This window comes from Vanacampus margaritifer, chromosome 13 (genome assembly GCF_051991255.1).
Source record: "Vanacampus margaritifer isolate UIUO_Vmar chromosome 13, RoL_Vmar_1.0, whole genome shotgun sequence".
NCBI classification, from domain to species: Eukaryota; Metazoa; Chordata; class Actinopteri; order Syngnathiformes; family Syngnathidae; genus Vanacampus; species Vanacampus margaritifer.
The window spans coordinates 24,431,816-24,459,144 of NC_135444.1; the positions used below are offsets into that span (position 1 = coordinate 24,431,816).

The 27,329-nt window shown below is 49.7% G+C and overlaps 3 protein-coding genes across 3 annotated transcripts; all 3 read right to left on the minus strand.

The window, feature by feature from the left end:
• Positions 1 to 1,001: 1,001 nt before the first annotated feature.
• LOC144062366 (retinol dehydrogenase 8) lies at positions 1,002 to 4,619 on the minus strand. Its single transcript, XM_077583689.1, has 6 exons — positions 4,408 to 4,619; positions 4,002 to 4,163; positions 2,332 to 2,511; positions 2,165 to 2,258; positions 1,709 to 1,892; positions 1,002 to 1,604 (listed from the first exon to the last, which is right to left on the minus strand). The coding sequence occupies exons 1-6, from the start codon at positions 4,502 to 4,504 to the stop codon at positions 1,374 to 1,376; spliced, it is 948 nt and encodes a 315-aa protein (XP_077439815.1). The 5' UTR covers positions 4,505 to 4,619; the 3' UTR covers positions 1,002 to 1,373.
• Positions 4,620 to 4,703: 84 nt separating this feature from the next.
• On the minus strand, positions 4,704 to 15,851 carry scinla (scinderin like a). Its single transcript, XM_077583686.1, has 17 exons — positions 13,268 to 15,851; positions 12,066 to 12,251; positions 11,113 to 11,267; positions 10,841 to 11,002; positions 10,621 to 10,770; positions 10,284 to 10,370; positions 10,071 to 10,203; positions 9,199 to 9,287; positions 8,903 to 9,118; positions 8,708 to 8,841; positions 8,546 to 8,636; positions 8,237 to 8,407; positions 7,284 to 7,461; positions 6,458 to 6,576; positions 5,581 to 5,658; positions 5,407 to 5,467; positions 4,704 to 5,304 (listed from the first exon to the last, which is right to left on the minus strand). The coding sequence occupies exons 2-17, from the start codon at positions 12,244 to 12,246 to the stop codon at positions 5,147 to 5,149; spliced, it is 2,163 nt and encodes a 720-aa protein (XP_077439812.1). The 5' UTR covers positions 12,247 to 12,251; positions 13,268 to 15,851; the 3' UTR covers positions 4,704 to 5,146.
• A 143-nt stretch (positions 15,852 to 15,994) lies between these two features.
• Positions 15,995 to 26,656, minus strand: LOC144062361 (sterile alpha motif domain-containing protein 9-like). The gene is made up of 4 exons (XM_077583682.1): positions 25,333 to 26,656; positions 22,384 to 22,996; positions 21,927 to 22,203; positions 15,995 to 20,135 (listed from the first exon to the last, which is right to left on the minus strand). Exons 1-4 carry the CDS (start codon positions 25,335 to 25,337, stop codon positions 16,504 to 16,506), a joined length of 4,527 nt encoding a protein of 1,508 aa, XP_077439808.1. The 5' UTR covers positions 25,338 to 26,656; the 3' UTR covers positions 15,995 to 16,503.
• Positions 26,657 to 27,329: the final 673 nt, after the last annotated feature.

Genomic DNA, 27,329 nt, shown 5'->3' on the forward strand with positions numbered 1-27,329 from the left:
CTTTTTATTATTATGTGAGTCATGTAAATTGGATTGACTGGTATTCGTATTCTTCTCTGCTCAATAAATGTTATTTAAAAAACAGCTACATTTTCTGGTTGCTTAATTGTGATACATTGTTTTATGTTCACAATTGTGGATTTGCAAAGTGAGAACCTGCATGATTTTGAAAAAGATGTATATTTGTTTCAATATCTGATTCTAAAAATAAGAAAGCAGTTAAAACCCTTCAATTGTGTTCCCATTTTGATGTTTTCAATGTGCCTTAGATTTTATTTAAGACGTTTATTTAAGGCATTTTTTCCTGCCATTATGTTATTATTTCTCTGCTGTGCTATTGTTTATCGCCACCCAGTGGTCATTAGGGAACGTGCACCTTTTACGGCCTACGCACGTTTTGATTGGGGGGGGGGGTACACATTGAGGTCACTCAATTGAAACGTTTGTGCAAAGTACTTAAAGGATCTTTTTGCAGTCACTTTTTTTGCTCACGACTGCCACCTCTGGCCCAAAGCGTAACTGCAGCATGCGTGTCAGGCTCGTTGATGGTGCGCGTGCGAGTACGTGCACAATCTTAAAGCGACAGCCACAGTTGACAAACGAAGACATGACTTCAAATGAGGTAAGAAAAACTCGGCCCCTCCCCAAAGAATCTGTGGCGTGTGACGGTCCGCACACGCGACTATAAAGGGAAGTTCGAAGCTGACAGGTGCGGTCCGAGTCAAACGGTCGGGGCTCTTCGTACTCATCTGAGCATTGGTGGCGCATGACAACGATGGCAACCTTTTTCAACGGCATCTTTAACGTGAAGGCCATCTTTTTGGAGATATCGTTTGTCCGTCACATAAATAGACACGTGGATCGCAGATTAGTGTAAATACATAATCGCACGTAATCCGCGTTTAGTCGACATGACGAGGACAAATGCTGACACGCACAAAACATTTTGTCCTCAGGAAGTTCTTGCAATGTTGGACTTTTACATGATTAAGCTTGACTCATTTGATTCATGGTTCTTTTTTAATTTCAATGTAACATTTCAAATATTTTGAATTGAAGCCATTTACGTGAAAATATGTTTTTACAGCATTTCACATGCATTATTTCTACGTGTTGCGTCTCTTTTTCCCATCTTGACTTTTCCGGGATTGTATTATTGATCATTTTAGTCATGATTGGAGAAATCTTCACATGTTGACGCCACATGATTCCACATTTAATATGTGATGTGACGTGTGCAGGTACGGGAGCTGTTGCTAATATTTTGAAGCTGGTAAAATGTCCCATGACTGCCTGTGGGCGTGGCTAAAGACAAGCACAGGTTTTGACGAGGGGACTTCATGGGCTCCTCCGGCAACAAAATGGAGGACGCGTCAGTTGCTTTTGTCCAGCGCGAAGCTGCGTCTGCTGCGCCAACGCAGCAGCTTGAGGAAGTTGAGGCTGGCGTTGAAGATCTTGTCGTGCTCAAAGACCATCTTGTAGAAGGTGTCGATGGGCAGGTCGCCGCTGGGGTCGGCGTACTTGAGCGTGGTCATGGGCGTGTACAGCGTGTTGGTCTGGTGGCGGAACGGCGGGTTGTCCGACGTCATGATCCTCAGCGTGTGCTGAGGGGACACCAAAGACACGTCGGCTCCAGGAGCGGCTCCAGGAGTGGCCCCGCCCCCCCAAGGCGGGGCTTGCGGAGCGGCTCCTGCAAGTTGTCACTCACCTCAGCCACATCCTCCGCCGTCTGTCCCAGCGTCTCGAAAATCTGCTTGTAGTTCTTCAGGTAGATGTTGGTGAACATGTCGGCCGTCACGGCGTCGGCGTTGCTCAGATCCGTTTTCAGACCTTCGTCGTACACTTTGCGCTCAAACTCCGTGATGACCGGGCCGGGCTCGATCAGGCTGATGCTGAAGTCAAATGTGTGGACAAAAGTATTGGGCCGCGTGCAGGAAAACGTGCAACGCTGGCATTGATGCAAATCATGTCAAAGACATCCAGGAAGTGGGAAGGAAATGTGCAAAAGTTTTGGGAAATCCCAAAGTCTTCCCTCCTAATTGCAACAAAGCAACTGAAGAATTATTAAGGCCTTCGCTTTATCCAAGCTCCGATTGTTTGATTCGGAGCCGAAGGCAGGAAGTGCGATCAATAGCCGCGTGTGATGGGTGGAGGTGTGGCTTACTTGAGATTGAACCTGAGCGCTTGCACTGCCAAACTCTCGCAGAATCCTTCCACGGCGAACTTGGACGCGGCGTAGACGTCGTTGAAGAGGATCCCTGTGGACACACGAGGAGTTTTGCTTAAAAGGGTCTCCTGGCGCCGGCGCCGGCGGCGGCGGGTGGGCGGGACCTTGGATGCCCATGACGCTGCTGATGACCACGATGTGACCTTTCTTGCGTCGCTTCATGTCGGGAAGGATCTCCTTGAGCAGCCGGACCAGGCCGAAGAAGTTGGTGTCCATCACCGTCTTCATCTCGTCCAGCGATTGGCACTCGATGGGGCCGATCAGGCCCATGCCGGCGTTGCTGACTGACACGGGAAGTCAAGCTCGGACGCGTCACAAGTCAAACGACAGGTCAACAATCCAAATCGGTCTTATGGAGACGCACGGGACGCGCGGGTTTGATTTGCGCCCGCTTGGTCGTATCTGTGATGTGGAATGCGTGCAGGCCTGGCCTGTTAAGTCTCTAATTTTCAGCGGGAGGCGGCACTGGGATGCGGTTAGCTAATGAGGTTCGCGCCAGCGCAGGTGTGTCGTTACGTTACTGAAGACACTTTGTAGTAAACGTTTTGTTTTCTTTTGTCAACTTAGACGGAATTGTGAAGCGACCAACACGAGCCGGGAGGAAACAGTCAAAGGTGGAGAACGTCCAAAGTTTGCCATCATTTCAGAGTGGAAAAATAATGACTGCAAAATGTCGCCATGAAAGTACAATCAAAAAATAACAACAGCCAAGCGACGAAGTTGTAAACGGGTTCAACGTTCAAGCGGCTGCGTCGCAAATCAAGGCAAAATCTTTTCTTTTTTGTTTGCATATTGAAGCCATTATAACTTATTTCAATGTTTGTTCGGCAAAATGCTGTGATTGTTTCTTTTTGGGGCCGAAGCGCTGCTGCTTTTTCATGGTTATTTCCTGCATTTGACCACAAGACAATTTAGAAGGACCAGCCCAGGAATCCATTCCGAATATGGAAAACAAACGGAAGCGTCATCAATAAACGGCAGAACGACATTTGAGGCAAGAAGAGTTGGCAGAACCAAGTCCAAATGCCAGGGATGATTTAGTGTTTTGTTTTTTTGGTGCTCGTCCAGCCCTGATGTTTCCCCAAACAGTCTGTTGGGTTCATGCGGTAGCACATGAACCCAACACACTTTTGTGTATGTCGGCAACTTTTCCCACTCAAGGCCACGCAATCACAAAAATCTAATTCATTTCTTCAATTAAAAGCATAATTATGTTCTCCCACTTTTTAAAATTAAATGAACACTCATGTGAAAAATGGGTTTATTTGTTCAACATTTAAGATTCAACTGTTGTACTTTTTGTGAAGTTACACAAAAAATAGCTCGATATCTTCCACATTTTTTACAAATGAAAATGTAGCATGGAAATATTTGCGAATTTTTAATTCAGACGTTTTATATTCTAAAATGAATAATTGGAACCTGTTCCAAAGGTTGAACTGTGTTTGTGAGGTTGCAGCGCCCTCTGTTGGTCAGTTAATCGGCACCGTTTCAATTCTAGTTAGGCATGTTTTTGGCCACCTATGCTTGCTGTTAAGTCCCGCGCTAATCGACAGACAGACGAAGTTGGTCGCTACATGTTCACGTTTTGCTACAAATTCTCATTTCCAAATGCGCGCGCGCGTGCATTTGCGGAAACCACACACATAAAACCCCTCGCCACAATTAAACAACAGAAAGAGAGAAGCTGGTCGGATCGTTGCTCTTTTTTAAATGTATTTTTATTTTTATAAATACTAAGAATTCCGTGTGCAGTGTTGCAGGTGCGACTCACCGAGGACGTCCACCCTGCGCTGGGGCAGGCTGTCCACGCACGCTCTGATGGACGTCTCGTCACACACGTCCAGCTGCTTGATCTCCAGCGTTCGGCCCAGCGCGCGACCCGCCGCCTCCACCAGCGCCTCGCCTTTGCTCACGTTCCTCATGGTGGCGTACACTCACGCGCCAACGCACGCACGCACACACACACACACGTCCAATATCGTGCCATTATAACGCTTAAGTTTTTCTCAAATACTCACTTTTCCATATCAGGGCATATTCAATGATCACTAAGCATCAGTTGCCGGATACTTTTCAAGACGCATTCAGGCAACTGCTTTTAAACAGCTCAACTTTTCGAATAGCGAACAAACAACCAGAGAATAAAAGAATCGCGACTGCTCAATTGTTGTCTTTACCCATGAATCTCTTCTTGTCGTCGTTGGCGATGCGCGCCGCGAGCGCCAGGCCGATGCCGGACGAGCATCCCGTGATCAAGACCACCTTTTGAGACATCTCGCTGACGGCCAACAAGCAGGGAAGAGTCCGCCGGGAGGTCCGAGTCAGCGAGTCAGCGAGCCAGCGAGTCAGTTTACAGCGAGAAGGTCCGAGCGGAGCGACAAGCTTTCTTAATTCCCGCCACTTAATCCCCACAAAGTGCCAGTCAGCACTGACGCGCACGCGCGCCACAAACACGCACACGCAAACAGCAGGACTTTGTTGGGATGTTTATTGAAAAGAATCAAATGTTTCCCGTCTAAATTTGCTTGCAAGCTGGCAAAAAGCAAATAAAGAAAGATTCCACGCAAAATAAAGTCATGTGACAAGTCATGTGACTGCAAAGGCAGGAAGTCAACATTGTTCACAACATCTGCTCCCAAAATGCCACCCAAGTTTTGAGACAAATATCAAATATGCTGATCTCTTGACCAAAAACTTTTTTTCTTCAGGTCAATATTTGGCAAAAGGAAGCTCTGATTAATTGGTCAATGAATGAAAGATACATGAAATGATTCAAATAAGTTCTTTTTTTCGCTCTCTTAATGTGCACAACAGCAAAGACTTAAACTACAGGAACCAGCACCAAGATGACTCCGCCCACTGGACTAGGAGTGACGAAACTGCCGGCAAAGCGACACAAGCCGGCAAATCTGTGGCCTAACGCGCGCCGATGACGGCAAGGGGGTCTTTCTCCCACAAGGCGGGGTCCCAGGCCATGAACCATCCGGTGAAGGAGGGCGGCTCCTCGCCCTGTGGGATGACGGTGATGGCAGTCCCGTGGCGGCCGGATGGGTCCGACTTCAAGTAATCCTCAGCTGAAAGGTCCAGCAAATAATCGCATCCAATCCAATCAAATCATGAGAGCTGCTGCTGCTGTTGTTGTTGTTGTGTGTGGAAACGGGTCCCGATGGGCTTACCGATGCGCTCCGCTCCCTTTTTCTCAGTCTCGTTGGCGTCCTTCCCCACCCAAATAAACAGCTGCAACCAACAAATGTGGAGACAAGCAACATCAATACCATTTTTGCTCGTGTCAAATGTTTGATGGAAAACAAAAGTGGGCAAAACACAAACAGGAAGCCAAGACGGTTTACCTGGTAGTGAGTGTCCAGAATCATGACATCGTCCGTCTCCAGGTCCAGCTGGTCCAAATCTCCGGGGACCTCCTCCACCTACGCACAAACACGCACACACTAAAAAGTACGCAATCAAAGCCCAAAAGACGAGACGAGACGAGACGGGACGAGACGGGACGAGACGGGACGAGACGGGACGGGAGAAGCTTCTGGAAGATGGGCCGGGCCCGCCTGGATCATGTGATCCTGAACAGGAAAAAATGCCTTTGAAAATGTGGACTATTTGAAAAGCACGGCTGATCAGCCAGATGTTGCATCCATCAGCCAGATGTTCCACGGGGCCTCTTTGGCCACTTGAGCGAGGCCTGCCCTCGTTTCCATCGGACCTCCATCTTGCTTACCTCGGCCGTCCTTGAGTCACACATTGTCACATGTCGCACGGGGGCGTGGCTAAGAAAGTATAAGAGCAAGCGACCCTATTGGACCGATGAGCTCTCCTTTCCCATCTGGCAGGAAAAGGCTCCAAAGTTGCGCACGTTTGACTTTTGCCGAGCCCGCCGTGTCGTGTCACTTGACGGATTCAACTGCCAAGAGCGCCAAGAGCGCCGTCGATAAGGAAGGCGAAAGTCGCACGATGGAATCAAGTGTGCCAAATCGGACACGGACGGACGAGTCGCATCCGTCGTTAACCTTATGTTGGTCCTCCATCACCTTGAAAACGGCTTGACCTTTTCATGTGAACTTATCGTGTCGGAAGATGCACGTCGGAACAAAATATTGGACTTTTGTTCCAGGTGTGTCCGCTTCCATGCTTTAGAAAAGTTCAGCTCTCACACACACACCACACACACACAAAGCGGCGCTTGACATTCAAGAAGAGGAGATTTGTGCTCACGTGGATGCGTCCGCTGGCGTTGGAGCACGCGAAGAGTCTGGGTTGCCAGACTTTGGCTTTCTGCAGCACCAGCGAGGTTTGGTAGTCCTTGCGGCCGCCCAGAACCTTCCAGAAGCTCTCTGGGGACGTCGGCCAGCACACACACAGCAGGTGGTTATTGACATTGAAACGCGGGTGGCGTATGAGAGCATTTCATTGTGCTCGTGAACAATGTGTGAGAGCTCGTCCTGAATTAAAGGTGCCTCATTTTTCTCCATAATGTCCGTGAGAGAAGAGGATGGTTGTGTTCAAGTGTTTATGCGTTGTTATTCATTTATGTGTGAGAGTGTTTCACTTCTCTCTCTGTGTTTTATTTGTAGGCAAAAGCCTTTCAGTGGTGTATGATTAAAAAAAAAAAAAAAACTGTTGCGAGAGTTTCTGTAGTGTTTGAAAAAAAAAAATCAGTTGTTTGTGTGAGAGTGATTTAGCAGTGAATGTGAGCAAAAAAAAAGTGTATGTGTTGTATGTGCTGTGGAAGTACGTATGAAAAACGTTACCATTACACAATTACGGTGGTATGTGATTAAAAAAACGAAAATAAAAAAATAAAAAATGTGTATGAGAGTGCGTGTAAGTAGGTAAGTGTGAGAGAGCATTTTGGTGGTATATGTGAGTGGAACCCAAACATTTGTAGTGGTTTAAAAGTGACGTGTGTGCGAACAAACGGGTTTGCAAGCATGAGAAGGTTTCGGTAATGCGAATGAGAGCGTTTGGTTTCACGTGTGAGAGGTCATCCCGAACGTCCCCCGTGAGGACCTCTCACGCTGAATGTTTGCGTTTTGCTGACCGGGCTCTTTGGTCTCGGCCACCTCGGTGGGAGTGCCGCCGCCCAGGATGCCGATCAGGTGTTTGGCGGCCGCCAGCTCCTCCGGCGTGGTCCCGCGACCTTTCCACACGAACGTCCCCTTGGGCCACTTCAGCACAAAGGCGTCGTTGGAGTTGAGAGAGGACGCGTCCGGCGCCACCTGCGAGTCACACGGAGCAAAGACAGCCACAGATCAAGACTGAGAAAGTCTTCCGGCTGAGAGAGCAAGTCAGTGGCGGTCAATTGCGCCACTTTGAGGTCAGGAGGTCACGACAAGACCAATAAATTGGGGCTTCCCACCACCGATGGCAATATATGACTGGCTAGCCGCTAGCACGTACGCGCCCGTGCAAGCCGTTGAAGCCACAGGGCGGCCATCTTGCTCCTCCCATCTCGCCAGCAGACTACTGTATAAACGATACGGAATGCGCACAGATGAGACATATGCAGCTCGTAGGCGGTTAGTATCGGGCCGCCCCGGGGGGCAAGGTGGGGGGGTTGTGACGAGGTGGTCCCTATTTTTTAACAAGTCCAAAAAAATACAAAATGAACAAGTGGACGGAATGTGCTGCTTTGAAGACATTCATTTCTTCGACCCCAATATTAAATTTGGCACAAGCATCTTTTGTTGAATTACACTTCTAATGATTTCATTAAAACGATACACACGTTTCCTCCTGTGAACACCATTAAGCATATCATTTATATATTTAAGGCAAGTTGTCAAATGTCCTCTTGTTTATGTTAAACAAATTGAAGTCATCATAAATCATGCTGTTTTTGACTAAGTACTGTCTCAAATGTTCTCCAATTTCTATACTGTAAATGTATAGGATGGTATGGCGAGAAACGTTTGGGAGGAGGAGCAATATGGCGGCCTCGCCGCTTCAAAAACCTTGGCCTATGGGCCTATTCAGACGAGTGGTCCCGCCCACCTCGACGGCACGCGTGGCCATGGTGGAGCTCTGTCGGATGTGGAAGAGGCGTGTGGCGCCGGGCTTGCTGTCGCCGCCCTTGCGGGACGTCCCGCCCAGGTGCACCACCAGGGGCTTGCCGCCAAACAGGCTCAGCAGGTGAGGAGGTTCTTGGCCCTGAGTCACGCGCACCTGCACGCCCACAGCAACAACAACAACCGCTGTTAGCACGCAGCTAGCTTAGCATAACACTGTCCTTGCTAGCTCATGTCAACAACGTAGCCTATTAGCTTCGATTAAATGCAATGTTCCCGACGGAAGAAGCCTTACTTGCGTAGCCTTGCCTCCCATGGAGTCGTCCAGGTTGATGGCCAAGATGGCGGAGGCTCCCAGCTCGTCTCTGGTACACCTGATTCCTTGCCTGAAGGGGGCAAAGTTCAAGCAAGGTCAAAGTTGGAGCCTCCATGCTAACATGCTAACGTGCTAAGTGACCATATGTAGATGATGTGCTTGTCTCTGCCGCCGCTGTTGTACGAGTAGAGCAGCAGGTAGCAGTCGCCGCCGAAGAACTGGCCGTGGGCGGACGCGTCCACCAGAACGCGGCCGCCGCCCTCCACGCGCCACACCTGAAGGACAGGAAGTAGCGGTTGGCGACAGGAAGTCAGCGAGGAAGGGAACAGGAAGTACCTGCACTTTCCCCGAGCCGTCGTCCACCATCCCGTGCTGCGCGGCCATCAGGTTGTTGCCATGGAGACTGGAGGCGTCAAAGGGGATGGGCTTGACCACGGCGATGCTGCCCACCGTGTAGGCCTGACTCGGACCCGTGCTCTCGTCCTTGTCCAGCCAGTTCTCAAAGAAGTCCTTGAAGAGGGTGGTCTCGCTCCCTTGCGGCAGGATCTGGACCTGTCGCAAGTCGCAAATCACAACCGGGAGATGATGAGCTTGCGCTTCTGCGGGCAAAAGTTGCACGGCCGACTCCTTACCTGACACTTGTCCGAGTAGTTCTTTTCTTTGATGAACTTGCCGGTGCTGGTCGGCGCCGCTTTGCGCTCTTTCATGTTGGACTCACGACCTGCGCACAAGTCGCTAACATGAGCTCCTGTGCTAGCTTGTTAGCAGTCAGCTAATAAAAGTCACAGCAACGACATAGTCAATATGTTACCTCGCTAACTAATACCTTGTCAACCAATCCATTTGTAAACTAGCACACGAGCCAGATAACTCCGCAAACTAACTCACAAACTAGCAAAGTCACTAATAATAACACGCAAGTCAAGAAATAACTTGCAAATGGGCAAAGTCTCTGACAAAGTCACAAAAGAACAAATTTTTAATTTTAGATTTGCAAACTAAATGGCAAAGTCGCAACCGAACAAAGTTGCAATTAAACTAACTCACAAACAATGAATTGGAGAACTAACCAAAAACTAAACGTGTCAACTAAGGAAGTAACTCAAAAAGTATCAATCTAAGAAAGTAGCGCAGGAACTGCTGAATTTGCAAGCAACTCATTTGCAAGCAAACTCATTCATGGACCAACAAAATGATGAATGAAAAAAACTCATGAACTAACTGACAAACCGGCAGCCAATCAAAGTGTTCCTTTCATTCCAACAAAAGAAGCGCGTGAAAACATGAAGTTGCTTGAGATGGGCCAATGGACATTTAGAGGACGTCTTTCAGATTTGGAGTGGTCCAAAGACAGAAATGTCCTTTTTATTTGGAAAGACTTACAAGAAGCAAATGTCCGCAGTTTGCTCGGCGGAAGGACATGAAAAAGCTACGTGAGCCGTCGCGCTTTCTGTGTAGCCAAACATGATCACCTGAGCGCTAGGCTAGCGATCTAGCTAGCTACCTTTCCAGAAGAAGATCTTGTGGTCTTGGCCGTTGTCCAGGATGTAGCACTCTTTGCTGGAGAGCATGTCCTGCTTGAAGGGGTTCTTGGAGGCCACCATCGTCACCGACATGGCGCCGGAAGCGTCCGACACCTGCGCGGGCGGCCAAACGTTAGCCGGCGTCTGTTGCCGTAGCGTCCTTTAGCACGTTGGCCGCGCCGCCTTGCGCGTACCTTGTGGAGGGATGCTGGACTTCGGCTGCTTTGCGTCACAGGCACGTCTGGACTTCCTGCAGGCAGATCGGGCTTGGGGCCCAAGACCTGACACCATCCAACACAAGTCAACAGGGGAGCCCGGAGGACAGGACAGAATAGGACAGGACAGAATAGTGTACAACACGTTCGGGTAGATTTGTAAAGCCTAGACAACAACAGAGTCGGACGCTCGACTAAGATCAAATGAGCTGCTTTCCCACCAACAAGTACCGCATCTTGGAAACTTGGACTTGTCTTTTCACAGCGTCTTAAGAGTTCTTGGTCATTTGTTGTAATGAGTTTGATGTGGTTTCACCTTGATGACCTCCTCGGGTTCGTCTCCCTCGTCGACGAGGCACAACTCGGCGCGTCCTCGCCGCTCGTTGTCTCGGATGTCCAAGGCCAGCTGCGTGGCCTTCAGACGCTCGTAGCGGTTGCCATCGCTGCCCGTCCAGGCGTAGATGTTCTGTCCGTCCAACAGCAAAGCCGCCCGTCAGAAAGAAAGCGGCGAGACGGACGCGCTGGCGTCCTCTCACCTTGCCCAGGTCGATGATGAAGGAGTCGCCCTTGTTGAAGCTGCCCCACTTCAGATCCACCTCGGTGGCACGCACCTGCCGGTGACCTTTCACGTGCAGCAGACGCTGGACATCGGTGTCGTTGGTCACCACCTGACGGAAGCCGGAGGCCACGCCCCCTTTCTGAAACGTCAAGCGCGCCGAGACACGACGGACGTCAACACAACAAGCGACAAGCCCGGCGACAGGTGACGTGCGCGTGCGCGTGCGGGGGCGGGGTTGGGGCCACTCGCCTTGTATGTGAGTCCGTGTTTGAAGTATCCGTTGAAGCTGAGCGACTCCTCGCCCTGATGCTCCGTGAACTGCTTGGCGGCGCCGCCCAGCGAGTCGTCCAGCTGCATCATCAAAATGCTCGCCGCTGCTTTCTCGTCCAGCGACGTCTGCGAGCCTGCCCAGACCGACGGACGCATGTTGACATGGACGGACGGACGGACTGACGGATGGACGGACGGACGGACGGACGGACGGCGCCTGTTCACTTGTCAACCGATGGCCCGGATCCAAAAATGTGTCGCGGAGTCGTTTTGCGTGCAAGTTGAAATTTCAGGGGTCTCCGCCGGTGTTTCTGACACCATAATAATAATAATAATAAAAAGTTTTCAAGAAAATCGAACAAAAATATGTATATATAAAAAATAAAAAAATAAACTGACGCGACCGGCTATAGCGCATGTAAAGTGAGTTTGCCGTCGCTCACTTGTGGATGGTGAGGTTCGAGGAGACCCGCTAACACGACTGAGACCAAAAGAGCAAACGCCCGCCCACGTAGATTTCACATCTGTGGGAAACACTGACGTGTACGTCATGACATCATCGGTTGCTTGAAAGGCGACAAGCGGGCGTCCAATGTCCTCATTTCAACGCTTACTTTTCTTCATTAACGGCATTTGAGAGCCCTAAACGATTCCTTGATGAGAAAATGAGTTGTTGATTAATTGGATGGTGGACGAGTTGTCCATTTTGCACAGCAAATAATTCACAAGCCAAACAACTTGTGAATTTTGAAATACGAGCACATTTTTTTGCCATGTCATTTGTGTTACAGCCACAAGATGGCGGTAACAAACTTGGCAACGAGCAGCAATTATTAGTGCCCAAAAAAAAACCTCTCGGGTGTGTTTGCTTCAAGCTGCTGTTGCCAAACTGCTGAAGTGTGAAAGTTGGCGCGCGTGCGCGTGGCACGTACCGATCCAGGTGTGCACGTTGTAAGACGGCGACGGGCTCGTGTGCAGGACGATGTAGGAGTCTCCAATGTAGAAGTTTCCGTGCAGATCTTTGGGGACCTCCGCCAAGTCCATCTTCTCCACGCGCCAAATCTGAAGACCGGCACGCTTGCCGGCAGACTCAAAAGCTTTGTGGGTCGGCATCGTCACTTCAGACAAACACAAAAAACAAATGGAACAAATACTCGACACTCAAATTGTTTACTCGGCAAGGCCGTTTTACTTTGATTGCACATCACACACACACATATATATATATATATTCAGTAAATATTCTCTGGATTATTATTATTATCTTAAAGTGCAATCTGTCGGGTCTTTGATAAATGTAGGAAAATACTTATACAAACAGTAAACTTCAAGAAAAAAGTCAGATACAAAGAATTTTCTTATGATTTTATGGGAAAAAGAGACATTGAAATAATGGATTCATGCTTTTATGAATCGAAATCCAGCTCGAAAAGGAAAATCGATTCGATATTGATTATTCGATTATTTGAAACCCAGCCCTTTTACGTGCGAGTACCGATACCTTGAAATAAGGTCGGGTGTCGTCCCGATACCGATACCTGGCATCAGTACTCGCTCATCCTGAGCTCGTCAACCATGAAGGTTCGTCTCGGGTTGAAAATCCGCTTGAGACCCGATGGGACGTCTGCTCATGGATTGCATCATCAAGATGACCTTACACGGCCATGTTTGCTTTTGTGAAGAAGCAGAGCTTTTTGCGTGGTCGCAGGTTCGGCGCCGGTGCAAATTGTGATCTGCCACTAAAAGTGCCCAGAAATGCTCTTGGATGACTCATTGAACGTTTTCAGGTGGCCACGAAGAGCATTTTTGGGTCATGTTGATCTGAGCGTGCCCAACAGCGACGATGCGTGCGTGCGTGCGTGCGTGCGTGCGGTTACCAGAGCAGGTTGGTGATCTTTGGTCACATGACACAACAGGGCGGAGCTGGCGCCCAACCCATCTGACTCATTGCTTAACTATTTCTTATAAAATGTTTATCATTGTTTCTTACATATGTGCCGATTCTCATTGATTTCTTCTTTTTCAAAGATCAACAATGCTTCCAAATGTCATCGGAATAATAATAATGATGATGATGATGATGATGATGATGAGGAGGAATATTCCTCCAGATGTGTTAGCGTGCAGACGTTACCTGCTGCTGTTGCTGCTGACGAGTAAAGACGACGTGAAAGTTTAAAGTTTTCCCTTCTTCCTGACTTCTTCCCGTCTGCTTCACTTCCTCGAAGAGCGGCAATTTTATACGGGGCGGACGACCGCCAGGGTGTCGAGGGCGAGGCCGGGCCTCCGCCACGCCCGCCCTCCGCACGGGCGCCGCGCCAAGTGGAGGACAAAAGAAAGAGAGAGAAAAAAAGGCAGCTAAACAAAAGCAAAGGAAAGCAAGTCCCGCCACGCCATTGGTTCGTTCGCCCTCAGGAAAAATCAACAGGGCGCGAGCTGGCGACCTGGAAAAAAAAAAAAAACGGAAGCTCCTCCCCCTTCTTGACAAGCTCGAACTGCTTGCATTCTTAGCATGATCAGTTCAGACGAGCATTTGAAGAATCGCATGCATTTAAAACACACAAAATGAAAAACGGGGACAAATTTGCTGAAAATCTTCGTTATTGCTTTGGCCGGTGCCAAATGCGCTCTTGCTTGACACGAGTCAACCTTTTTAGCCGGGTTGCGATCGGCCCATTGGAAACGGCAAAAAAAAAAAGATCAGCTTGCATCGTGTCTGAGAATAGGAGTGCAAAAAAAAAAGGAATATTACAGTTCAATTCCTTTTAAATTGGTTTAGTGTATGACAACTGTGTGATTGACATACCGGAAACAATTGTCTTAAAATGGCACCCCGGGACGGCACCTGTGTAAAAGTGCGGCAAAACAATGAGGCACAATCTCTTGTGCGATTAAAAGCCATAGAAATGAACTTGAAAATTTGCTGGGACTCAAAAGGACGCCGACTCAGGTTAGCTTAGTAGCACAGTTAGCATGCTTGAACTATTTACGGTAAATAGTGGGGGTGCACTGTATACAGTTCCATTTAGCCTAGCCTAGCCTAGCCTAGCAAAGGCAGTGTCATCTCGTCTGGCAGACTTCATTTTTTCCCATTTCAATGACATCAAGCCATCTGATTCGTGGAGTTTTGCATAATCTGGTCTAGTCCATCATTAGTTGAACCCAGTGGTGGGCAAACTGGGCCCTCAAGGGCCGGCGTCCTGCAGTTTTGGGATGATTCCAATCACCAGGATGCTTACCAAGCTTATGCTGATGAGCTGATCACATGAATCAGCTGTGTTGGAGAAGGGAAACATCCCAAAGTTGCAGGACTCCGGCCCTCCAGGACCCAGTCTAGTGCTGCTAGCTTATTGTTAGCTTGCAAGCGAATGGAAAAAACGCCCAAATTCACACACCAATAGGCAAACGTAGCCCGTCAAGTTGTTTTGCTGGTTACGCAACTCTGGCGTTTACGCGTGCGCACGCGCGTATGTGCGTGCGCCGCCGTGCAGAAGAAGAATGCGAGTGGTGTCGCTTCACGTTAGCGTGACGAGCGCTGAGTTAGCACATTTTGCCGGATTGTCAAGTGTGAACACAACACACATAATCCTCCCGTAGACACCAAGAATGGCGCGCATGAGTGCAGACAAAAGTCTTGTCCCAACTTGAGTTTGGACCAGATCAAACCCGTTTGTGCGAAGGGCGTGCCGCCCCGGCTCATTCCGAGGAGCCTTTGAGCTTGGCTGGATCGGCGCCAGTCAAACAAAAGGAAAGGAAACAAAGACGGAGCACTGAAAGCTAATCTGCGCTAACCGAGCTCAGTCGGACGTTCATAAAAAGTTGCCGTTGATTTCAGTGATGCGATTGGTCGCCGGAGTCCAGTCGCGTCCAACGGTGACAATCGGGGAGTCCAGTCCATTCCATTCTTGTTTTACGTAATCCACTTCAGTCTGGATAAAGAAAAAACTGGTTCACTGTGACACGGGCCCACTACGTGTGGAGGACACCTTGCGATTCTTCGTCACTTCAAAATATCAGAAATGCGATGAAATGAACATTGAGCCGACTTGTTTTTCTTTTACATTTCAAATTCCAAATGTGTATTTACTGAAACGGATCAATCCTCTTTCAGTTTCTTTCCTGCCGCCAAACCAAAAGCAGGCGCAATGTCAGAAAGAGGATGAGGAGCGAGACGGAGAAAGAAGAGGAAGAGGAAGAGGAAGAGGAAGAGGAAGAGGAAGAGGAAGAGGAAGAGGAGCGGGCTTGATGCGGAACGCAACCTGAAGAGACAAACCAGGAAAGCCAGACCAGCAGCAGGTGGCCTACGGACTTTCCAGCCAATGGATGCCCACAACGCTCGTCAAATGGGAAGGAATGAGGAAGGCCAAACGAAAAATGAAGATCCAGAAGACGTTGAGCTGGTTGTGAAGGCGCGTGACGGCGACAGCTGCGTTCCGCAAGACAACAAGTTCTCTTCAATCGGTGTCAAGTGACGGCGTCTCCTTTCACGACGGCCGACGCCCAACTGTCTTCTTTCACGGGATCAAGTCCGCAACAAGCGACCACTCCTCGCTCATCCATCCATCATCAAGCGCTCTCACGCCGCCGGCCCGAGGTCGCGGGGGCCCGAGGTCGCGGGGGCCCGAGGTCGCGGGGGCCCGAGGTCGCGGGGGCCCGATTCACCGTCAGACCTCCATTTTGTTGACGAAATGCGAAAAAAAATGGCGGACTAGGCAACGGCAGACGAGGGTTTTCGTCCGTCGGTGTCATCGGTATCGTCATTCACCGGATCAAGACGAACGGACGGACGGACGGACGGACGGACGCCTGATTTCTTATTTCTTTGTGGGTTGTGTCTTGCTTAAGAGGACTGAATTGTGTATTGTGTATGTATATATATGAGTTTAATATTTGATATATGTGCATACAAAGCTGAATTGATTGTGTTAATTATGGGTGGAACTAAATCTTAACTTCAAAAGTCCTTTTTACGTCACGTGTCCCTTTTCAAGCGGGAGCTCATCCAAAGGGACAAGGAGGAGGATCGGTTCTTGCACTATCACGACTGTCTTCAAAAGGCTCATCCTAGCAGAAGAGTGGACAAAGGACAAACTGGCACAGTGGTGGGCAAACTGGGTCCTGGAGGGCCGGAGTCCTGCAGGTTTTGGATGTTTCTCTGCTCCAACGCAGCTGATTCAGACCAACGGTCATCAGGCAGAGCGTACGTAACATGCCAAGGCTGCAGGACTCCGGCCCTCCAGGACCCAGTGTGTCCACCCCTGTACTAGCACAACGGACTTGAAAGCGGAGTATCACGGATCAGGTTTTCCGTAGGGCTGTCCTACGATATTGCCTGTGCGAGATTCTGTTTGTGAATGCGCCGGAACGCTTTCAGTTTTCGTACTGAATGTAGTACGCTAGCGGCCCGTCGATGGCAAATCCCAGGTAGAAGGAAACCTTCTCGGTGCTGCAGCCGCTCCGAATGTCCCTGCGGCGAGCCGGATGCACGGGAATCTCCAGCCTGCCGTAGTTGGCGAAGACGTTCCCTTGCTTGACGGTGCCGTGGACCGGCAGCAGGCGGCTGCTGATGTCCTTCTCCTTGAAGATGTCGCCGTTCCGCCACAGCTGCGCCAGCTTGTCGCGCGGCATCTTGCTCAGGAAGTTCTGATCCAGGCTGGGTTTGGACACCAGCCTCTTGAGTCCGCTCTCCCTTCCCAAGTAGAGGTGCGCGACGGTGCTTCTCTTGTAGAACAACTTGGACAGATGCTTGCGGGACGAGGAACGAATGGCGTTGAGGTAGGTTCGGATCTCAGAGTCTTCCTCGGACGGCCTGGGCCAGAAGAAGAGGAGGGCCAGGTAGTACGGGTCCGGGAAGGCGTAGTTGAGGCCCACGGCCTGCAAAGCCTCGTGGAGAAGCTCGCATAGCTGCTTGTAGCTCTTCACCAGCTTGGACTCTGGACGGTGAAGGTAAAGGACCACGTTTGCTAAAATGTAATTGATCTTCCTTCGGATGTTGTACTTGTGCTTGACCGTCTGTTGCAAGAAGGCGTAAGACGCCACAATGGTCTCCATCTCCTCCACCGACCGGTCCAGGTGCTGAAGAACTCCGGAGAAGGTGTCCGCTTGGTGCCTCACCAGAAACACCCAATGTTCCTCTAGGATCAAGTTTGGTTTCAGTTTGGGGTTGTCTTCTTTGACTTTGCGCAGCTCCTCAAGTGTTGGGTAGAAGACATCCACGTACTTCTTAAAGTGCTCGCGCATGGTTCTGTGGTTGACCGAGTCAAACTCAAAGTCGCCTTTGGTGTAGGTGAAGTACCAGTTGAGGAGGTAAAACTTGTCCTCGACTTCGGTCTTCAGGCGGAGCAGGAAGGACTCGTGCTCCTTGAGGATTTCGACGTATTTGCCGTTGACCTCATTGTTATCTTTGTGGACGCTGTCGATGGGAATGGAGCCAGCCAGGTAGCGCCGGAAGTACATTTTCTTAATGGGCTCGCGTTCGTGGAAGAACGGAAGCTGAGCCAAGACCTCAAAGACGATGAAAGACATCTCCAGCTCTCCCACGTGGCCGTAAATGTTGTAACCCTTCCGCGGGGAGTCGGCCGACTCATCGTCCGGTTTCTCCGTTTGCGAGTTGTCTTTGCTGTCCGAGTGCTCTTGGGCCTGCTGGAACGCTCGGATCCCGTTCATGGCCAAGTGGATGTTGGTGCCCAGGTTGTCCGGATTGGGCGACGGTTCGTGTTTCTCCTTGTCCATGTTGGACCTCAAGTAACTTTTGTAGATTTGAGCAATGGTGTCGATGGTGTACGGGTTGCGCGCGATGTCCTTGGCCTTCTCGGCCCACTTGAGCGCCTCGGTAAAGTCCCGCTCGTTGATGTACAGGTAGCGCGCCAGAGCCTGAGGGATGGAGGCTCTGCTGGGAAACCTGGACGAGGCTTTGACAAAGATGTCCCGCACCGTTTGGCCTCCCTCCTGCTGGTGGATCTTGTCTATGAGGGGCGAGAAGAGCTCACGCTCGTCGCCGTCCTTTTTGCGCTGCCTTCGGATCAACATGCGCTCGATGGAGAGCACGAGTCTGTCCTTGACCACGCCGTCCCTGAAGAACAGATCGTAGTGGAGCATCTGCAGGGTGATGTCGCTGACCTTCAAGGAGTACCTCCTCTCCAAGACCTTCAGGCAGGCGGCCGCGATGGTATGGTGGAGGATGCGCAGCCGTTTGTAACCTCCGCACTCTTCCACCGTGTCCACGATGAGGACGTTGGAGTAGAGCTTCATCCTGTCCAGCACGCAGTCCACCGCGTCACGCGCCATTTTCACCCCAAAGAAGTCTTCGCACAGCGACAGCGCCATTCCCGACTCGGCCACGTAGTTGTTGAGAAGCGCCAGGAAGGAGAAGAGCTTGCCGTCGTCCCCGCCGGCGTCGAAGCTGTTCAGCGTGTTGTGGGCCATGTCGTCGATGTACTTGCGGTCAAAGTTGCTCTTCATGATCATGAAGGTGTAGAAGTTTTCCGGCTTGTCGTGAGTCTCCTGGAGTTCTTGCAGCTTCTTCTCAAACTCGCACTGCTCCTGCGGCGTCAGCGAGGCGGTGATGAACTGGCACCGCATGAAGTTCTGATGCTTGTACTGCTTCTTTGGGCTGTGCGAGCGCACGCAGTTGAGCACCGTCACTCTGCAGTCGGGCGCGTCGGCGGCCGCGGCGCCCTCCGAGTCCTCCACCGCCTTACGGACGCAGTTGACCAGGTCGTACAGATTGTCCGGCTCCTTCACGTCGTCCACCAGCAGCAAGACGGGACACTGCGTTGCGCTCTCCAGCTTCAGCAGGTGAATGATCTGGTCAGCGATTTCCTCTTTGGGCAATTTGTTGTCCTTGAGCACGGCGCATCGAAACTCGCGGCGGAGATCCCACATGACGTGCATGGCCAAGGTGGTGGCGCCGCAGCCCGGATGGTGATAGAAGTCCAGTTGGACGCAAGCGTTGCGCTTCTCTTTCTGTTGGCTGCGAATCATCGTGATCACGTTGTTGTACTTGTCCCTCTTGACAAACGTCTTCTTGCTGTCTTGGTCGCAGAAGTAAAAGTTCCACCACTTGACTTTGCCCCCTCGGTAGAACTCCTCCTCCTGACGCTTGCGGAAGTCCAGGAACTCGGGACTCTGTTGGTCTTGGTAAACATTTTCACACTGATTGAGGGACAAAATGTCCAAGGCCGTCATGAGGTCTTCGTCCTTTTGCTTGAGGATGACGGCGCTGGAGTTGGACGACGGCAGCAGCTTCTGATGCGACCGGCCCAACGGCTCCAGCGCCGCCACCGTTCCGTTGACCTGGGACAAGGTCAGCTCGTAGACGGACAGCGGGTCAACGTCAAAGTCGAACTTGTCGACGATCAGCTCCTTCCACTTGGCGTACGTGCCGAGCGAGTCGCAGATGGTGACGATGTTCTGCTCCTCGGTGTGCTTCAGGAAGGAGCGGTAGGTCTCAAAAAAGGGGTTCTTGTCCGTGTCCACTGGCGACAGCAGCAGGAAAATGATGCGGCCTCCTTCGTAACGGACAAATTCACAGCTGCAGATCAGCGCCACCAGCTGCTCCACGTCCTTGCAAGACTTCTTGAACCAGGTCTTGTAGTCCAGTTCCTTTCCGGCATCCGTCTGGATGTCGTGTCTGCCGTTGCAGAAGACCCAGCTGGTCTGATCGTAGAGTTTCAGGCTGCTGACCACAGAGTCCACGTGGCCCTGGTACTGCGTCGGTGAGTGCAGGTTGGCCACGCGGGTCTCCTTGTGGGCACGGCACAGTCCCTGAGGGCCGTTGGAGTTTGGGTCAAAGTCTAAGACGCAGAAGAGTTGCAGCTTGCTGAGAAACTGGAGATGCTGGACTTGTTCCGGACGACTCTTGTTCACCACCACGACAAAACGGTGGTCGCGGTCCAGCGAGTTCCCGCCCCATGCCAGCAGGTTCTTCAGTTTCTCCCCCTGGTTCAGCTCTCGCTTTAGCTCCGCCTCCTCCGAGCAGCGCGTCGTCCGGCCTGCGTCACCTGGAGACGACGACGACAAGGTTCACATTTCGGTACTCTTCTTGACAGCGGTCCACTTGTTTATTTCTAAAAACTGAACGGTGCCAACGGACATTTCAACTTTCGTCCAAAAGAAAAACTTTCTTTGGTCTAGTGTTGCCATGATAGCAACATTTTGACTTTGATTCTTTACCTGCATAAAATACCCGGAAAACATCAGCAAAATGATTTTCCTTTTTTTATTCTTTCAAAATATGAGGAAGTCTGCATGTTAATGGATGTCAATACTGCATCTATTGATGTTTATACTCAAAGTGCTTTCACGTTGCATGTCATATTCTTCAAGTGCTGCATTTGATGCCATCCCTTTGAAATATTGGCACTCGCGTGACTCAATGGAACGTTGCGTGCGCGTGCGTGCGCGTGCGTGCGCGTGCGTGCGCGTCTCTGCTCTTCTCCGTTACGCTCTCAATGCGTCATCAAACTGGGAACAAAATAATTCACACACCACTTATTTTGAAAGGGAAGTGTCCAAAAATGGGTCGCAACACGTCGCTCTGTCAGTCATCTGGGCTTTTTCTATGCATGCCTGGGATTTCCTACGGTGTGCCTGTTCATTGAACGCACCTCGAGTCCACCGCAGGAGTGATTGTTGCTTTTTCTTCTGCTTCTCCGCAAAAACATTTGCTCTTGTTACAAAGCGTCATGTCGGTTGGCTTGCCGTTGTCGTCGGCCGAGTCAGAACAAAAGTTCCATGTGACACTTTGCTGGTCATGCTTGTCAACGAGGAGTGCGCGGCCGGCGAGCGCTTCCGTGTTGAGTGCGTTCCGGAGCCGTCTCGAGTGCGTTCCGGAGCCGTCTCGAATGCGTTCCGGAGCCGTCGCGAGTGCGTTCCGGAGCCGTCTCGAGTGCGTTCCGGAGCCGTCTCGAGTGCGTTCCGGAGCCGTCTCGAGTGCGTTCCGGAGCCGTCTCGTCTCACACGCGAGCCGAAAGAGGCGTTTTCCGCATTTGGCTCGACGGCGGCCACGCAACAAAGTTGGCGGGCGGTCTCGCATTTGTTGATAATACCGAGCCGTTTGTCACGCCAAAACATTGAGGTGCGGCACCAGTTCCTGTGCAACACTTTGGTTTTTGGGAGGAAATCACTTTAGCCGATGTTGCTCGTCTCCAGTTGAAGCAAAACAGCTCAATGGAGCGCATTTTGTTCAAAGATTCTACACTTATGATGTTTTCAAATATAGCGATAGAAAAAGTCCTGACAAGAGATTTTTTTTTATACACACATTTGGAAGAATGAGTTTGAAAAAGTCATATTTCCAAAAGTTGTATTTTTTGTATTTACTATTCGTGTATTACGGGAGATTAGGTGTGAAAATCACAAAAGTTGTATATTTGTGGGAAAAAAAACTTCTGGGGAATCTGAGTGTGTTGCTAATTTGAGCCGACTGGAGGCAACGACGGATCTGCTGGAAGCGGAGACGACGCCGAAGCCGCCATTCTCGAGTGGCTCCACTTGACAACGCCTGCCAAAAGTGGAAGCGACTCTTCCAGCCTGCGCTCAACTTTGACAATGTCCAATATTTGCAGTTTCGCTTTGCGGACATCCCGACTTGAGTGGGTCACGTACTGAGCCGGCGGCTTCGGTTAGCCCCATTGTTTTGTCCCGTCCCGGGAATGAACAGGAACTCTTAAGTCTCTGTGGACAAAGACCGACTAGCGTTTGAACTAGCGGAGACTTTTTCGTATATTTGATTGACAGCAAAATTGTGGCGTCCCGATTTTTCACTTTGAAAATGTGCTTTGCCGTCTCACCCGTGATCCGGTCCAGCCTGCCGGCGAGGTCGTTCTGGTTGATGTGGCGCAGAAGCTCGCCGGTGATTTGGAGCGCTTGGCCGGCGTGGTGCTCGACGAGGATCTTGGCCGTGTCCACCGTGTCGCGGCCCTCCAGCTTGCCCCACGGCGTGCACTCGCCGCCGCCGTTCCTCTTGTCCCGCAAGGCAAACTGAAACTTCTTCAGGTCTTCTTTCCCGAGTTCCTCCAGGATTTTCTGGACCGTCCCGCTGATGTGGAGCCCCGGCTGCGCTTTTTCCTGTTGGGACCAGAAAGCCGCATCAACCAGACGTCAAAAAAGGGAAACCATTGCACTTTGTTGCAAATATTACACTTGACTTTGCTTCTTGAGCTTTTGGTTTGGGGATGAGGAGAAAAAGTACAAGGTTGTTGTTTTTTTTGTGGACAAAGTAATAAGAAGAAAGTAGAGGAAGGTTACCTTGACTTGTTTTGTCTTCAGTCCGTGTCGATTGTTGTGCTTCTCCGGGACAGTCGGAAGTTTTCGGGTGTCTTTTCTGGCGGGAACTTGTTTGTGGCGAGCTTCGTCGGCCTCGGCGGTCTGCGCTTTGTCTTTGAGCTCGCTGACTTTTTTCAGGATGTGGACGGCCGGGCCCGTCCGGATGCCGAGTTCCGCAAAGTCCTTCTTGCCGAAGCACAGCAGGGACCGTCCCGAGACGTCTTCCTGCAGGAGACGCTCAGCGTACTGCGGGTTGCTCGGGACGTGAGGGAGGAGCCACTGGAAGACCTCCTGGGCGCTCCACGTCTCCACGCCGCCACAGGGGGGCGCCGCCGCGTCCCTTTGCCCTTTTTTCAGCTTCTCCAGGGACCTGCTGATCAAGACGGCGGGCCCGTGCTTCAGTCCCAACTCCAAGATGTTTTTCTTGTCAAAGGTCAACAGGAAGTGGCCGCTCTCCACCTCCTTGGCCAAGTCGGACGCCAGCGTCGGATCCAGACGTAAGTCGGTCGTCAGCCAAAGGCCGACGTCCGTCGATGTCCACCGCTGCACGTCGGCCGGCGGTTCGGTGACGCTCATCGTGGAAGCGTCTTGGCGTCTGCAAAAGTCACTTTGCTGTTGTTAACATTGTTAACATTTTTAATTCTTTATTTTATATTTTTACCATTTTGAATTTAGTTATAGATGTGTAGAGCAGATGAAATAATGTTAAACTCAATATAACTCGACCTTAACCTATCTCTTATCTTGTTTCGTCTAAATTCCCTTTCACTTGTCCTGCTTGAGAAAGTGCAAGCTGACACATTGAGATTCTGTTTTGGGAAGAAAGTGCTAGCTGGCATACTGAGAACCTGTTTTGTCTAAATGTGAAAGATCAACATAGCATACTGTGTAATGTAATCTGTTTTTCGTATTTGATGCGAGGAGAAGAGGCCTTTTTGTACAAACTCGGATTGTAATAAAGGGCTGTGTCTCCTGGGGGGAGGGACACACATTCTTGGATGACACTGCTGAGGTGATATTCAATTGTGTGACCATCTCTGTAATAAATTCTCCTTGCAAGGACCCTTTTCACAGGAATATCATCTTTGATTTATTTGGACATGCAAAAGATTACAAAACTTAAATATAATCCTTCACTGTTATGGAAGCGCTTCACCCAACATGACACGGACGTGAATGTGAGGCATCGTGAGGCATCGTGAGGCATCGTGAGGCATCGTGAGACTTCGTGAGACTTCGTGAGGCATCGTGAGGCTTCGTGAGGCATCGCGAGGCTTCGCGAGGCTTCGTGAGGCATCGCGAGGCATCGTGAGGCATCGTGAGGCATCGTGAGGCATCGTGAGGCATCGTGAGGCTTCGTGAGGCTTCGTGAGGCTTTGTGAGGCTTCGTGAGGCATCGTGAGGCATCGTGAGGCTTCGTGAGGCATCGTGAGGCATCGTGAGGCATCGTGAGGCTTCGTGAGGCATCGCGAGGCATCGTGAGGCTTCGCGAGGCATCGTGAGGCATCGTGAGACTTCGTGAGGCATCGTGAGACTTCGTGAGGCATCGCGAGGCTTCGTGAGGCATCGTGAGGCTTCGTGAGGCATCGTGAGGCATCGTGAGGCATCGTGAGGCTTCGTGAGGCTTCGTGAGGCATCGTGAGGCTTCGTGAGGCATCGTGAGGCATCGTGAGGCATCGTGAGGCTTCGTGAGGCATCGTGAGGCATCGTGAGGCTTCGTGAGGCTTCGTGAGGCTTCGTGAGGCTTCGTGAGGCTTCGTGAGGCATCGTGAGGCATCGTGAGGCTTCGTGAGGCTTCGTGAGGCTCCCCCCCAAATATATTTATATTTTTTTTGTTTCATAATGCAGAACACAAACCCAAGTAGAACAGAACATCATAACACTTGACACATTCTTCCCCAACCTGCAGATTTTTACCAAAATCACGACCATCCACACACACTCGCGCGTACGTATATTTGCGAACTTGCAAGCAAATGATTCACATACAGCCAATGAGACACGCACACACATGAATTAATGAATGTGTGCATTTCTACATCTCTGCATATACAAAAAAAGTAACATGTCGCTATTTTTCCAGATGAAATGATGGCAATATAAAGTTTCCCAAAATTGTTCCCAAAAGTGATTGAGTTTGCTTTTAAAAGTGTTTCAATCTTTTGTTTGTAAATGTGTTTAAACGGTATCAATGCACGTTCTTTTTATTCATTTGCTACTTTTGTTCTCTTCGCTTTGCCTCGGATGGCCGCAGCTGTCCTGTTTGTGCTTTTAGCTTTCTTGCGCTTTTGCTAATTGTGGGAACTTTGTGAAGTACATCGAGTTTGTCTTGTGTAGGGAAGGTGCTATAGCAACAAAGTTGTTTTGCCTTATTCAAAGCATAAATACTGTATTTCTAGAAAATATAGTTTTGTCATAGAAAATATGACTTAAAAAATATATATAGTCACAAAAAAACGCATTTTTTCCCCAACTATATGACGTCAAAATATACAGCTTTATATATATATATATATAGAGAGAGAGAAAATATACGTCCATAGACTATTCTGCTTAAGACGTCATTTTTTTTGCCTGTGGCCCAAAATATTACAATATTCAAATGAAAAACATGGAGTGCATCCTGGAGGCAAACTATTTTGTAAGTTGATACAAGGCAGCCAAATGACTGTATGATTGTAAGCCGTCAGTTATTTAGAATAATAAGCTAATTGTCAAACGCTCGAGCAAAGAGTCCTAAAATGATTTCTATGCTGGCCACTTGCGTTTGGGACGTGCGCGTGCGCGTGCGCGTGTGCGGTCCAAGGTACGAACAAACCAACAAACGAAAGACCCTTACAACATTTAGCCGAGGAAGGATTGATGACGTCTTTCGTGAAAACATCCCAAAATTGTGGCATAAAGTTTCCAAAAGTGTGCTTTTCCTTTTACCTCATGCGGTCGGACGAAACTTCAGTTCGGCCCCGAGATCACTTTCGTTTCCCGTTCACTTCCTGCAAAGGCGAAAGGGGGGCGTTGGGGGGGCGTTGGGTGGGCGTGGTGTCCAGTTGATCGAGACGCAGATAGCTCGGAGGGCTGCTTTCAAAAGACGTAAAAAACAACAAACCAACAAAACCTCACCGCGTCTCACACGACATTTGAGAAGAAGGAAAAAAATCAGGGCCGGAGAAAATGTCGTGACAATATCAGGGTCATTTCACGTTGTTGTATTTGTTGGAATAGTATGGAAAATAAATAAATAAGAATCAAGGACGCATCTGTCGAGGAAGAATGCAACTATTCTGCACTGCGCTTTTTAACTACCGCTACATTGTTGATTTTTTATTTTTAAACTACATTGTTGCAATATTCCTAGCGGGAAAAGAGCTGACAAGATTGAGGAGATAAAATCCTCTCTTGTAAAACTCAACGAAATGATGACTGAAATAGTGGGAAAAGAAAAGAAGCATCGAAGCACTTGAGCCGGAAATTCCGCAGTTGAGGAGCAAGACCGAAGAAACCTTGGAACCAAAAGTGGAGGATTTGGAACCGAATCTTGGAATCAACGACGCGATGATCGTCGCGGCCATCACGATCAAGCGGGTATCGCGAGAGCTGCAAACAGGCCAGCACCAGAACCAGCACCAGAACCAGAACCAGCACCAGCACCAGAACCAGCGCAGATGATGCCGGCCAAAGGTCACACTGCGGAAGAAACAAGCAACGACCACGTGATTGAGAGCAAAGGGGGGCACGACCGCCGGCAGTTCTGATCGGGTTCGTTGACAGGAAGACAAAGATTGACACCTTCATGACAATTGGACTCAACCAAATGCCGACATCGCCAAACGAGACAAAGAAATGTTTGATTCCGATTTTGGGGATTTCTGGACTCAAACGAGTAAGTCGGTGTTCTTTGAGCACTTCATCAAATTGTGGATTCTGTCTCATTTCAGCCAAAAGAAATGATTGTAACTCAAAACTGGAGTTGCGTTATGATGTGAAGAATGTAAACACAATATGACGACTTGCCGACGGGTCAACTTTTGTTTCCACATCCGCATTGATGACGCGGATCGGCGTTCCTGGAAGAACGTCAACATTGTCGGGCTCGGTTTCCGGTTCCGGACTTTTGTTGCAACGTGCGAGGCTGTCGTGGAGGAAGGTTGCATCATGGCGGCAAGAAAGGTGATGTTCAACATTCCAACGGGGTTGTTGGGAGCTGATGGGCGGGGCCAGCTGGAGGTGTGGCCGGAGGTGGCCGGCATGAATTTTTTTAATTTTTTTTAATTTTTTGAGCCTCATCGGACGCTGCCGACGACGGCGGCCAGAATGGACTTGGCTGCGGACGCGATGGGCCCAATGCGAGCCCGGCTGCCCTTCAGGGCTGAAAGCTGATCCGAGGTCAGCCGAGACGCACGCACGCTCGCTCAAGATGAACTCAGCCAGCAGACACGAGTCTGATATTGATATCAATCGATGACTAATAATCAATGTTTAGGAAAAATTGTTGGGGGGGGGTCACTAATTAAGCCCATCGTCTTTCGGATGTTCATGTTGCAAATCCCAAAGAAAAAACGAATGCAAACAAAGCAATAAGAAAAGAAGAACATGTCCTGTTTTCTAGAAGGCGGACATTTCCAAACAAGTTTTAAAAAATATATATATTTTGTGCAATAGGGGGCCCCCCCCCCGCAAAAAAAAAATTACCTCATATGTTTTTGAAAAACAAATGTATTTTCCATAAATAAAAAAATAAAAAATGTTTTTACATTTAGTGCTAACATTTTTATATTCACCCCCGCAAAAAAAAAAACAGGCCACATATTTCTGGAAAATCAAGTTGGGTGACTCGCACCCACCAAATTGTACGTTTCAGGAAAAGCACAGACGTAAAATGGACTTTTTGACGACGTCTGCGCTTTTCAAGCGTTTCAGCTCAAGAGCGA